This window comes from Felis catus, chromosome C2 (assembly GCF_018350175.1).
Source record: "Felis catus isolate Fca126 chromosome C2, F.catus_Fca126_mat1.0, whole genome shotgun sequence".
Lineage (NCBI taxonomy): Eukaryota > Metazoa > Chordata > Mammalia > Carnivora > Felidae > Felis > Felis catus.
The window spans coordinates 70,819,984-70,831,992 of record NC_058376.1 but is presented as its reverse complement, the minus strand read 5'-3'; the positions used below and the strand labels follow the sequence as shown (position 1 = coordinate 70,831,992).

Sequence of the window (12,009 nt, the reverse complement as noted above, 5' to 3'; positions counted from 1 at the left end):
TACTAAACTCTTATTTTTTCTGCAGATTTTGTAGCCCTTTCATAAAATATATTTGAACAAAAGATATTATAGTCTCATGGTGCCTCTTGTGTATTTTTTAACATTTATTTATTTTTGAGAGAGCAAATGCATGTGCTCGTGGGTGGGGGAGGGGCAGAGAAAGGGAGACAGGACCTAAAGTAGGCTCTCTGCTGAGAGCACAGAGCCTGACATGGGGCTTGAACTCATGAATTGTTAAATCATGACCTGAACTGAAACCAAGACAGATGCTCAACCGACTGAGCCACCCAGGAGCTGTCTTATGGTGCTTCTTAAGCTACCTGTAAGAAGGACCTTTTTGTTTGTTTTGTTTTTTATTTCCAAGCCATTGCTGATCAAAACATTTTGATAAAATTCAATAAAATTTTCATGGTAATTAAAAATTGCTACAGGGGCGCCTGGGTGGCTCAGTCAGTTAAGCTTCTTGTATTCAGCTCAGGTCATGATCTCATAGTCCATGAGTTCAAGCCCACAGCGGGCTCTGTGCTAACAGCTCAGAGCCTGGAGCCTGTTTCAGATTCTGTGTCTCCCTCTCACTCTGCCCCTCCCCTGCTCACATTCTGTCTCTCTTTCTCTCCAAAATAAATAAACATTAAAAAAAAATTTTTTTAATTGCTACAAATGTTTCTCAATACTTATTCTCACTCTGTGTACTTATTTTGTTACTGAAGGTAGCAAATGGTCTGTTGGACCATACATACTTTGAACAACACTTCTTTCTATCATTAATACTTTGTATCATGATAAAAGTTTGTATGCAATGTTTTTTAAACAGGTATGCATCTTCTATTGATGATATTTTAGAAGATGAAGAACATTATGCAGATCAGCTAAAGGAGTATCTGTTTTATGCGGAAGCACTGCGGTAAGTATAATAAATGTTCCAGATGCAGCCCTGTGGCTAGTCACCACTCTCTTCACTTCATATGTTGCCAGAAAGTAAAGATAGTAAGGTGATTTTTATTTATTTATTTAAAAACATTTTTTTTAATGTTATTTTATTTTTGAGAGAGAGAGACACACACAGTGTGAGTGGGGGAGGGGCAGAGAGAGAGGGAGACACAATCCGAAGCAGTCTCTAGGCTCCAATTTGTCAGCACAGAGCCCGGTGCACGGCTTGAACTCACAAGCTGCAAGATCATGACCTGAGCCGAAGTTGAACGCTTAACTGACTGAGCCACCCAGGCACCCCAAAGATAGTAAGGTGATTTTTAAATGAATTCATCCCCCAGGTATTGAATGAGGTCTCCTTGTATTCCTCTGTATTGCAGAGTGCTGGGTAGAGGTATTTAAGACCAGCCCTGTTCTTGAAACGTGGTATTGATAAAACTAGTCAGTCTCCAGCCACAGAACTGTTTGTATGTTGTTCTTTCTATTTGTTCAGTTTGAAGATTGGATGCAAAATACAAATTGAGTGTGTGTAGGTAGCCCTGTCAATAGGCAGTGTGTTGCCTTTTTAATTTTGTAATTTTTTCCACATCTGCTTATCTTCTTAGTAAGGTTGTGTAACTTCTTAATATCAGGACTTTGTCTTCTGTTTTTATGGTATCTCTTGCAGAGCCAAACAGAATTCTCTGGTATATAGTTCTAGTTTAGAAGAAATTAGCATAGGGGTGCCTGGGTGGCTCAAGTGGTTAAACATCTGACTTTGACTCAGGTCATGATCTCACAGTTCATGAGTTCAAGCCCCACATCGGGCCCTCTGCTCTCAGCACAGAGCCCGTTTCAGAACCTGTCTCCATCTCTCTCTGCCCCTCCCCAGTTTGCATGCTTGCGCGCGTGCGCGCTCTCTCTCTCTCTCTCTCTCTCTCTGTCAAAAATAAATATTAAAAAAAGGAGAAGAAATTAGTATATTTTTTCTGTCCATTTTAGAAAAATGAATCCATTTACCTGAAATAGGTCGCTTTTGGCTGTAGCCACTTTGGGTTATTTTCCTGTCATTTTTAAAAGCAATATAAGAATTCTGTTAGTATAGAGGACCAGTGTTTCTTTAGCTGTTTAGTAGCTGATACAAAATATCTGTACATTTTTAACCTTGCTCCTTCTAGAGCTTTGAGTACTCAGGAGTTTCACCAGGTATTTTCATGTTACCAAGCAAAAGAAAGTTGCTGAACAGAGTGGAATTCTGTACAGTTCTTAAAACTATAGAAAAGATGAATGTATATTGATATGTCCATGGTATATAGTTAGGTAAGATAATATGTAGAATCACTTGGGGTGTGTGCATATGTGTATTTATAAGTGCCTACCTAAGGTCTGGCAGAATATGCACCATCTATTAATATTAACATGGATTGTGTCTGGATAGTGGAGTTGGGAAGAGAAGGAGTTCTTGAAAGTTTTTTTATTTTGTACATTTCTGTGCCAGAATCTTAGTTTTGTTTTGTTTTTTACACTAAGCATGGGTCATTTATATGATAGTAAAAACTAAGACATTTCTATATAAAGATGAAAAATTTGAGTTTAAGGAATACTCAACTGCTTTGTGAGATTCCAGTATTAGTTTCTATGTTACACAAAGGATTTCATTAATGTATGTGATAATGGTATGTTTGTTGAGAAAAATGTTGCAAGTATCTTAAAAAAAAAATCTTTTATTATGTATACTTTTTATGCTTAGGTTCTAAATTTAATTTTTTTTAATATTTATTTTGAGAGAGAGAGAGCATCAGCAGGGGAGAGGCAGAGGGAGGGGGAGAGAGAGAATCCTAATCTCACAAACCTTGAGATCATGACCTGAGTTGAAATCAAGAGTTAGACTTAACTGACTGAGCCACTCAGGCACCCCTGGTAGATTTCATTTTATATTGGGCTATTGCATTTTAAACTTGAAAATTCTAGGTACATATTGTAAATATTTCCTCTCTACCCCTGGGGAGAAAAAAATTTTTTTCTTGAAAAAGAAGACACGTGTATGCGCAACCGGGGGACAGGGACAGAGAAAGAGAATCCTAAGCATGTTCCACACCCAGCACAGAGCCCTGCATGGGTGCTCGATCCCACAACTGTGAAGTCATGACCTGAGCTGAAATGAATAGTTGGACGCTTAACCGACTGAAGCACCCAGGTGCCCCTGAAAAATTTTAATATGTTAAAAGAGAAGCCATAAAAATTAAGTGGCAGCACTTTTTTTCATCCCTAGGGCTGTATGCAGGAAACATGAACTTATGCAGTATGACTTGGAGATGGCTGCTCAGGACTTAGCATCCAAAAAGCAGCAATGTGAGGAACTGGCAACTGGGGTGAGTGTGTTTCCATTTCAGTCTCTGGTTTTAGTGCAGCAGGCCGTATAAGGAATGAGCTGCAGTTGTAATACCCAAGATGCCTGTAGCTTTTATAGGGGAATAATTTATGCGCAACTTTGTAATTCCTTGGTTTGTGATCTTGATATAAAAAGATATAAGCCATTAAAACATCATATTACATAGCAGTGTAAGAAATTCTGCCAACATTGCTCTGTATAGTGTCTTCTCATTTATATTCAGTACAAGTGAAAAAGCATTATTCTTTGTGATTGAAATAATGACTTTTACAAAGTAAATCATAGAAATTTTAGCTTATTTTGAAAAGCCTTGCCCAGTTTGAATCAGTTCATCTCTCATAAGAAGGAGCTTCTGGTATAGGGAATAGATGTGAAGAAAATTCTGTATCTTATTTTATGGACCTTAGATCATTTTTATAATCGGCTTTCTACTGTCTAGCCATTTTATTGGAATAAATTAGCTGTCGTAGTGAGAGTACACAATCTGGAAATAATGAAAGTGACAGTGCTACCATTTACCAGTCACTTCATACTTAACAAGTACTTTGTTATCTCTGAAAAGTCACAGATATATGTTGTAGGAAAAGACCATTTGACTATGAAACATGTATATACTAGGCTTGATTTCTTTCTTTCTTTCTTTCTTTCTTTCTTTCTTTCTTTCTTTCTTTCTTTCTTTCTTTCTTTCTTTCTTTCTTTTTAATGTTTACTTTTGAGAGAGAGAGAGAGAGAGACAGAGCATGAGCAGGGGAGGGGCAGAGAGAGAGAGGGAGACACAGAATCCGAAGAGGCTCCAGGCTCTGAGCTGTCAGCACAGAGCCCAATGCAGGGCTCGAACTCCTGGACTGCGAGATCCTGAACTGCGAGATCCTGACCTGAGCCAAAGTCGTAAGCTCAACCCACTGAGCCACCCAGGCACCCCTAGGCTTGATTTATTTTTAGAACTGAGGGGACACTCCCAGGCCATTTTCAGGGAGCATGATTCTCTACTCCTACATGAAAAGTGTTTCCCTTAGTAATCTCCAGAGAGTAAGGAAATGTTAAAGCAGTGATGCTTGAGGCTACCCTCCAAGGGAAGGCATCCTATTTAATTGATAACCAAGTTTCAGTGTGTATTACGCAGATTTTAAATGTTTTTTGTTTTAGTTTGGCCTGTTTCTTTTGTCACCTGTTGGATTTTTTTTATCTATTTTTTATGTCATAGAGAAATGTTTACAAAATGACCTCTAATCTAAAGAAATAACTTGCCTAATGCTTCACATGGAAGTTTTCCATTTGATTAAGAAGTTCAGTTAGAATTTTTTTCTTTTTGACTATTCCATATTATTCCAGTGTTAGGAATCACATTAGGAGCCCCCTGGTTGTAAGACTTATTGGTGCTTCTGTACTGAGCTAGGAGGAAATGGCAAAAGTTTTGTTTCCCTTTTTCTAAAATTTTTAAAAAAATTTTTAAAAAATGTTTAGAGAGACACAGCGAGCAGGGAAGGGGCAGAGAGAAGGAGACACAGAATCTGAAGCAAGCTCCAGGCTCTGGGCTGTCGGCACAGAGCCCTGTGCGGGGCTCGAACCCACGAACCGTGAGATCATGATCTGAGCCAAAGTCGGACACTTAACCGACTGAGCCACGCAGGTGCCCCTCTGTTTCCCTTTTTAAAAAAATGTTTAATTGTGATTAAATATACATAACAAAATTTATCATCTTAACCATTGTTTTTTTACCTGTGGCTTATTTTTCTTTAAAAAAAATTTTTTTTACATTTATTTATTTTTGATAGAGACAGAGCACAAGTGGGGGAGGGGCAGAGAGAGACAGAGACACAGAATTCAAAGCAGGCTCCAGGCTCCAAGCTGTCAGCACAGAGCCTGACGCGGGGCTCGAACTCACAAACCGCAAGATCATGACCTGAGCCAAAGTTGGATGCTTAACCGACTGAGCCACCCAGGCGCCCCTTGTTTATTTTTCTTTTTAAAAAATATTTTAATTTTTACTCTTATTTCAAACTCAGAAAACAGTGGAAGAAATTAGTACAGCTATTGAATTTACATTGATATAAATTAAAAGCAGTTTTATAGAAGCATAGGTTAATGAAAGATTATACTAGGGATAATCTTAACCATTTTTAAGTGGTATACAGTTCAGTAGTAGTAAGTACATTCACATTGTTGTGTAACCAACCTCTAGAACTCTCTTCATCTTGCAAAATTGAAACTCTGTACCATTGAACATCAACTATCAATTTCCCTCTCTCCTCAGCCCGTGAGAGTCACCATTCTACTTTCTGTCTCTATGACTTTGACTACCCTAGATACCTTACATTAAGTAGAATCATGTAGTATTTGTCCTTTCATGACTTGCTTATTTCCACTTAGCATAATGTTCTCAGGTTCATCCATGTTGTAACATGTGTTGGAATTTCTTTCCTTTCTCAGGCTGAATAATAATATTTCTTTATATGTATATGCCACATTTTGTTCATCCAATCACCTATTTCTATTTCATTTTAGACTGTGAGAACATTTTCCTTGAAGGGAATGACTACCAAGCTCTTTGGCCAAGAAACTCCAGAGCAAAGAGAAGCCAGAATAAAGGTGCTAGAAGAACAAATAAATGAAGGAGAGCAACAGCTAAAGTCTAAAAATCTGGAAGGCAGGTAAAAATGCTGAGATGTTTAACAAAGCTAGACACGTGTACTACATGGAGGATTGTTGGTTTGTTTGTTTTTTTTATAACATTTCCCATCTTCATTAACATCCCTGAAATATAGTCTGTTCTTCAAGGGCAATTTTTTTTTTAAGATTTTATTTTTAGGGGTGCCTAGGTGGCTCAGTTGGTTGAGCATCTGGCTTTAGCTCAGGTCATGATCACTCCGTGGGTTCGAGCCCCGCATTGGACTCCATGCTGACAGCTCAGCCTGGAGCCTGCTTCGGAATCTGTGTCTCACTCTGTGTTCTACCCCTCCTCTCGCATCCCCCCCCCCCCCTCTTGTGTTCTGTCTTAAAAATAAATAAACGTTCAGGGAGCCTGGGTGGCTCAGTTGGTTGAGTGTCCAACTTCAGCTCAGGTCATGATCTCACAGTTCATGAGTTTGAACCCCATGTCAGGCTCTGTGCTGACAGCTCAGGGCCTGGAGCCTGCTTCGGATTCTGTGTCTCCCTCTCTCTCTGCCCTTTCCCTGCTCATGCTCTGTGTCTGTCTCTCAAAAATAAATAAAGATTAAAAATAAATAAATGTTCAAAAATTTTTTTTAAAAAAAGATTTTATTTTTAAGTAATCTCTGGGGCACCTGGGTGGCTCAATTGAGTGTCTGACTCTTATTTTGGCTCAGGTCCTGATCCCAAGGTCATGGGATTGAGTCCTGCATCGGGCTCCATGCTGAGCCTAGAGCCTGCTTAAGATTTTCTCCTTCTCTCTCTCCCTGCCCCCCCTCTTTGTTTTACTCTCCCTCTCCCCATATTGCATTCTCTCTCTCTCTCTCTCAAAAAAAACCAAAAAAACAAAAAAAAAACAGTAATCTCTACACCCAACATCAGGCTCAGACTTCCAACCCTGAGATCAAAGTCACAGGCTCCAATGACTGGGCCAACCAGACACCCCTATAACCTTTTCTTCTAACATGTAGTGATTGACTTCCTAAGAAATTTGAATGATCAAAAATCATGTTACAGGGGCGCCTGGGTGGCGCAGTCAGTTAAGCGTCCGACTTCAGCCAGGTCACGATCTCGAGGTCCGGGAGTTCGAGCCCCGCGTCAGGCTCTGGGCTGATGACTCAGAGCCTGGAGCCTGTTTCCGATTCTGTGTCTCCCTCTCTCTCTGCCCCTCCCCCGTTCATGCTCTGTCTCTCTCTGTCCCAAAAATAAATAAACGTTGAAAAAAAAAAATTAAAAAAAAAAAAATCATGTTACAGAAACAGTTTTAGTATGGGGGAAAGAGAAAGAAGAATTTCAACTTTATAAAATTATTTTCCTGCACTTTTCCTGATTTCTGGCCTTTGCACATTCCCTTTGCCCTTTCTTCTCCGTCACTTAACAAAAGCCTGATGATTCTTCAGTGCCCAGCTCTTGCGCTTTCTTTGTGAAGCTTACTCCTAGCCTTGCAGGCTGTCATAGCACTGAGCTCATGCCACAATAGCATGGCAGTTTTGTTTTGGGTGTTCAGGAGCCCTTCTAAGTCAATGACTGTGTATGTTTCATCTTTATGTTCCAACACCTTACATTGACTTAGCATGTGATTATTCCATAAGTATTTCTAGAAATTCAACTCTCAAAGGTCTTCCGTCACTGACTTATTTTCCTTATTGCTGTCTTTGTCCAATAGTACGTAGATCAAGGCAGACCAAGAGTGTATCATTGGTTTTGAGGTGTTTTTGTTAATTTTTAGAACTGGCACCAAATAAGTAAAAGTAAACTTTTATGAGTAGAGTTACAAAGGTAAATGCCTCTCAGAATTTTGAAAACTCTAGTTGTCATTTAAAGCAAGTACATGATGATTGTGATACGGTATATCTTGTCAAAAGAGTGTATGTTTTCCAGTGACTCCAGGAGGGCAACTTCATGTGAAAAGAGCCATTTATAGCTGATTTATAGGAATAATTTGAAGCTGGAATTCTTGGGGCAAAAATATTGATTATTAAAATGAAGAAGAATGTATGACTGTCTCTGCTTTTTTTTCTAGTATAATTTTTAGGAAGAAAAAACTCATATATACAAAAGTTTTTTTTTCATCTATATAGACAAAAACCAATGCGAATGAGAACTGGTTATTAGAATTTATAATATAGTTTACATAATTTGAGTAAGTAATAATGTTGACTACACATTTTATTTCAGAGAATTTGTGAAAAATGCTTGGGCTGATATCGAACGCTTCAAAGAACAAAAGAACCATGATTTAAAGGAAGCTCTCATAAGCTATGCAGTCATGCAGATCAGTATGTGCAAAAAGGTAGGTTTTGGTGTCAGGGAAGATACGGTATATTCAAAAGTGGTTGTGAATTTCTTTAAAACTAATTTCTCTTCCTTGGACTAGAAAGCTTATTTTAATTTAATTTAATTTTTTTAATGTTTATTTATTTATTTTGAGAGAGAGAGAGAGAGAGAGAGAGAGAGACAGAGTGCAAGCAGGGAGGCAGAGAGAAAGACACAGAATCTGAAGCAGGCTCTGAGCTACCAGCACAGAGGCCAACACAGGGCTTGAACTCACAAACCATGAGATCATGACCTGAGCCAATGCTAGGTGCTTTAACTGACTGAGCCACCCAGGCGCCCCTATCATTTTCATTTTAAAGACCATTCTTCTCCCCTTCTCCCCTTCCAGAATGTTTTCCAATTTCTTTACTTAATTTTGAAAGAAGTATTTTTTAATAACCAAAATGTCGATTACTGAGTCTTCAGTCACCTAAGGTACCAAATTTCTGTGCTCTATTTATATCCAGTATTTGCAAATATATACCAACAACTTTACTTGGATTATATGGTGTTCTTGGATGTGGTGGTAAAATACTGTTCCTAATAGTGATAGATAGTGCTTTGATTGGAAAATAGCTTAAACATCGGGGAAAATGTGGTCATGACATGGTTTGTTGTCATAGTGAGTCTTCCATGTAGCTGATGTCCATAGTAGAAGATATGAACATGGAAACTTCATTTTGGGGAGTGGTTTTTTTTATTATTTAAAAAAACAAAATTTTTTTTTTTACATTTTATTTTTAAGAGAGAGAGAGACAGAGCACAAGTGGAGGAGAGGCAGAGAGAGAGGGAGACACAGAATCTGAAGCAGGCTCCAGGCTCTGAGCTGTCAGCACAGAGCCCAGTGCGGAGCTCGAACTCACAAACCGTGAGATCATGTGACCTGAGCCAAAGTCAGACGCTCAACTGAATGAGCCACCCAGGGGCCCCAGGGGAGTGTTTTGACAATACCAAAATCTTTCTAAAATGCTGTTGTAAGAAAAAAATATGAAACATTCCTTCTTTTTTATAACCCAAGACCTGCCTATGTGCCTGTCAGCTACTATCAGTGCTTTACAATTTACCAGCACTTTGCAGTCTACCAAGCGACTTAACATGCACTGTCTCAGTAAATCATGTAAATAGCAAGATGAATTCTCAGTTATGAAGACCTTCTTAGAGGGAAAAACCATGCTCATATAAACAACTTATGCTTTAATTCATCTGAAATGTGTATTTTCTGGCTAGTCACCATCACTTCCCTAGCCCTTTTCACTTGTATCACTAGCAGTAAGCATAGTAAACAAAGATATTTTAAGATGTAAACACCAGACTCTAGCATTAGTCAGGTGGGCTTTTTTTGTATTGGGCAAATTCATATTTATGCCCCAGTTAAAGTGTAAGTTACTCCATGTTATAGATCTTTGGGGTCACTTAAGAGAAGTTAAAATCATGACCAAACCATCTGCAAATGCTGACAGTGGAGTATGATTACAGCTTGGTGGTGTTTTATCTATTGTTGTCATTGTGCCACATCCTACTGCTTTACAGGGTGCCTCACATTTAGTCGTCTTTCTAGCCTGCCCTTTTTTAATCTCAGGAGGTCTGAAAGATCAGGTAACACACGTTTTTTAGAGTTGGTTTTATTGTGTTTTCATAAAAGACTCATCAGTAAGCTCCTTGTGATCTTCTGTTTGCTGTTTTTCCAAAGGAAAATGCAGACTATATAATGGCTCAAAGGACTTTTCTCCCCATTTTACCTAGGGCGGGGTGGTTGAGGGTGCTAGAAATTAATCTCTGAATAAAAAGGATATCACTGTAGGTGTATTTGGACATACTGTTGGATAGCTTGTATGTCTACTCATGTTTCCTAAGAAAACCATTACAGTAAACAAGAGTTTACTACATGAGGTTTGAAAGATGTGTGTTCACCTTATTTCCCAGGAACAGTACTATAAAGTTTCATCATGTTTTATTTTCTTCCTTAAGTAGAATAATAGATTTTTGTATTTGAAAATCTACAGTATTTTTTTTAGAAACTTAAAATTAAGTACGAGAAGTCAAGATTAATACTAGTTTTTTTTTAGATAAATATGATTATCTATATTTTATTTTAGTTGTGTATTAACTTTTAAAATATACCATACTGTGTTATAGTGTCAGATATCCAAAGTGGTAATTGAATATAATCAAATGACTAAATTGAAGTAGTAGTAAACCAAAACAAAATAGTTTTATATAAAAAGTATTAATATTAACATTTAAAAATCAACTATTCTAAGTATTATTTTGGTTAACCTTTTTTATAGTGAATTTTCTAATTTGTTGGATCAAGGACTGAGCTTTTACGAAATACTTGATTTGTTTTTTTTAACATTATTTATTTTTGAAATAGAGTGCAAGTGGGGAAGGGGCAGAGAGGGAGAGGGAGACACAAAATTCTAAGTAGGCTCCAGGCTCTGAGCTGTTAGCACAGAGCCTGACATGGGGCTTAAACCCATGAACCGTGAGATCATGACCTGAGCCTAAATCAGGTGCGTAACCAACTGAGCCATGCAGGCACCCCAATACTTGACTGATTTTTAAGCTACTTTATCTTTTCAAATTAAAAAAATGATCATATGGAAAAAGATATTCCATGCAAATAGAAGTGGGAAAAGAAGCTAAGGTGCAGTACTTAGACAAAATAGACTTTAAAGCAAAGACTGTAACAGTAGACAAAGGGCTTTACATACTGATAAAGGGGCCAATCCAGTAAGAGGATATAACAGTTGTAAATATCTACCCAACACTGGAACGCCTAAATACATAAAGTAAATATTAACAGACATAAAGGGAGAAATTGATGGTAATACAATAATTGTAGGGGGTTTTGACACCCCACTGATATCAATGAATAGATCATCAAGGCAGAAAATCAATAAGGAAATAGTATCTTTGAGTGATGCTTTAGCCCACATGGCCTTAACAGATATATATAGAACATTCCATCCAAAAACAACAGAATACACGTTCTTTTCAAGTGCACATGGAATATTCTCCAGGATAGATCACATGTTAGGCCACGAAACAAGTCTCAGTAAATTGAAGAAAACTGAAATAATATCATCATCTTTTCTGACCACAATTGCATGAAACCAGGAATCAGTCACAAGAAAAAAACTGGAAAAACAAACTTGTGGAGGCTAACCAGTATGCTAACCAAACCTTCAATGAGTTAATGGAGAAATCAAAGAGGCAATCAAAAAATACAAATGTAAATGAAAACACAATGGTTCAAAATCTTTGGGATGCAGCAAAAGCCGTTCAAAGAAGGAATTTATAGCAATACAAGAAACAAGAAACATCTCGGGGCGCCTGGGTGGCTTAGTCAGTTGAGTATCTGACTCTTGATTTTGGCTCAAGTCATGATCTCGCAGTTCATGAGTTTGAGCTCTGCATTGGGCTCTGTGCTGACAGTGCGGAGCCTGCCTTGGGATTCTCCGTCTCTCCCTCTTTCTGTCCACCGCCCCCCCCCCCCGCCCGCCCTGCGCCAAATAAATAAATAAACATACAGAAAAAAGAAGAAGAAAAGTCTTAAACAACGTAACCTACACCTAAAGGGTTTACAGAAAGAACAAAGCCAAGGTTAGTAGAAGGAAGGAAATGATAAAGGTCAGAGCAGAAAAACTATCATAAAAGTAACATACTCTCATTGCAAAAATTTTAAAAATCCAGAAGCATATTAAGTAAAAATTCTCCCCCTCCTCCCCCAAATCCCTCTT

The 12,009-nt window shown here is 38.2% G+C and overlaps 1 protein-coding gene across 2 annotated transcripts in view; it reads left to right on the top strand.

The window, feature by feature from the left end:
* SNX4 (sorting nexin 4) overlaps positions 1 to 12,009 on the top strand; it is a 69,206-nt gene that overhangs the window by 55,052 nt on the left and 2,145 nt on the right. For both annotated transcript variants that reach the window (XM_045037051.1, XM_003991725.4), the window contains 4 exons: positions 815 to 904; positions 3,182 to 3,281; positions 5,807 to 5,952; positions 8,129 to 8,243. In XM_045037051.1, the coding sequence (XP_044892986.1) occupies positions 815 to 904; positions 3,182 to 3,281; positions 5,807 to 5,952; positions 8,129 to 8,243 (451 nt within the window). The remainder of the gene's footprint in view (positions 1 to 814; positions 905 to 3,181; positions 3,282 to 5,806; positions 5,953 to 8,128; positions 8,244 to 12,009) is intronic.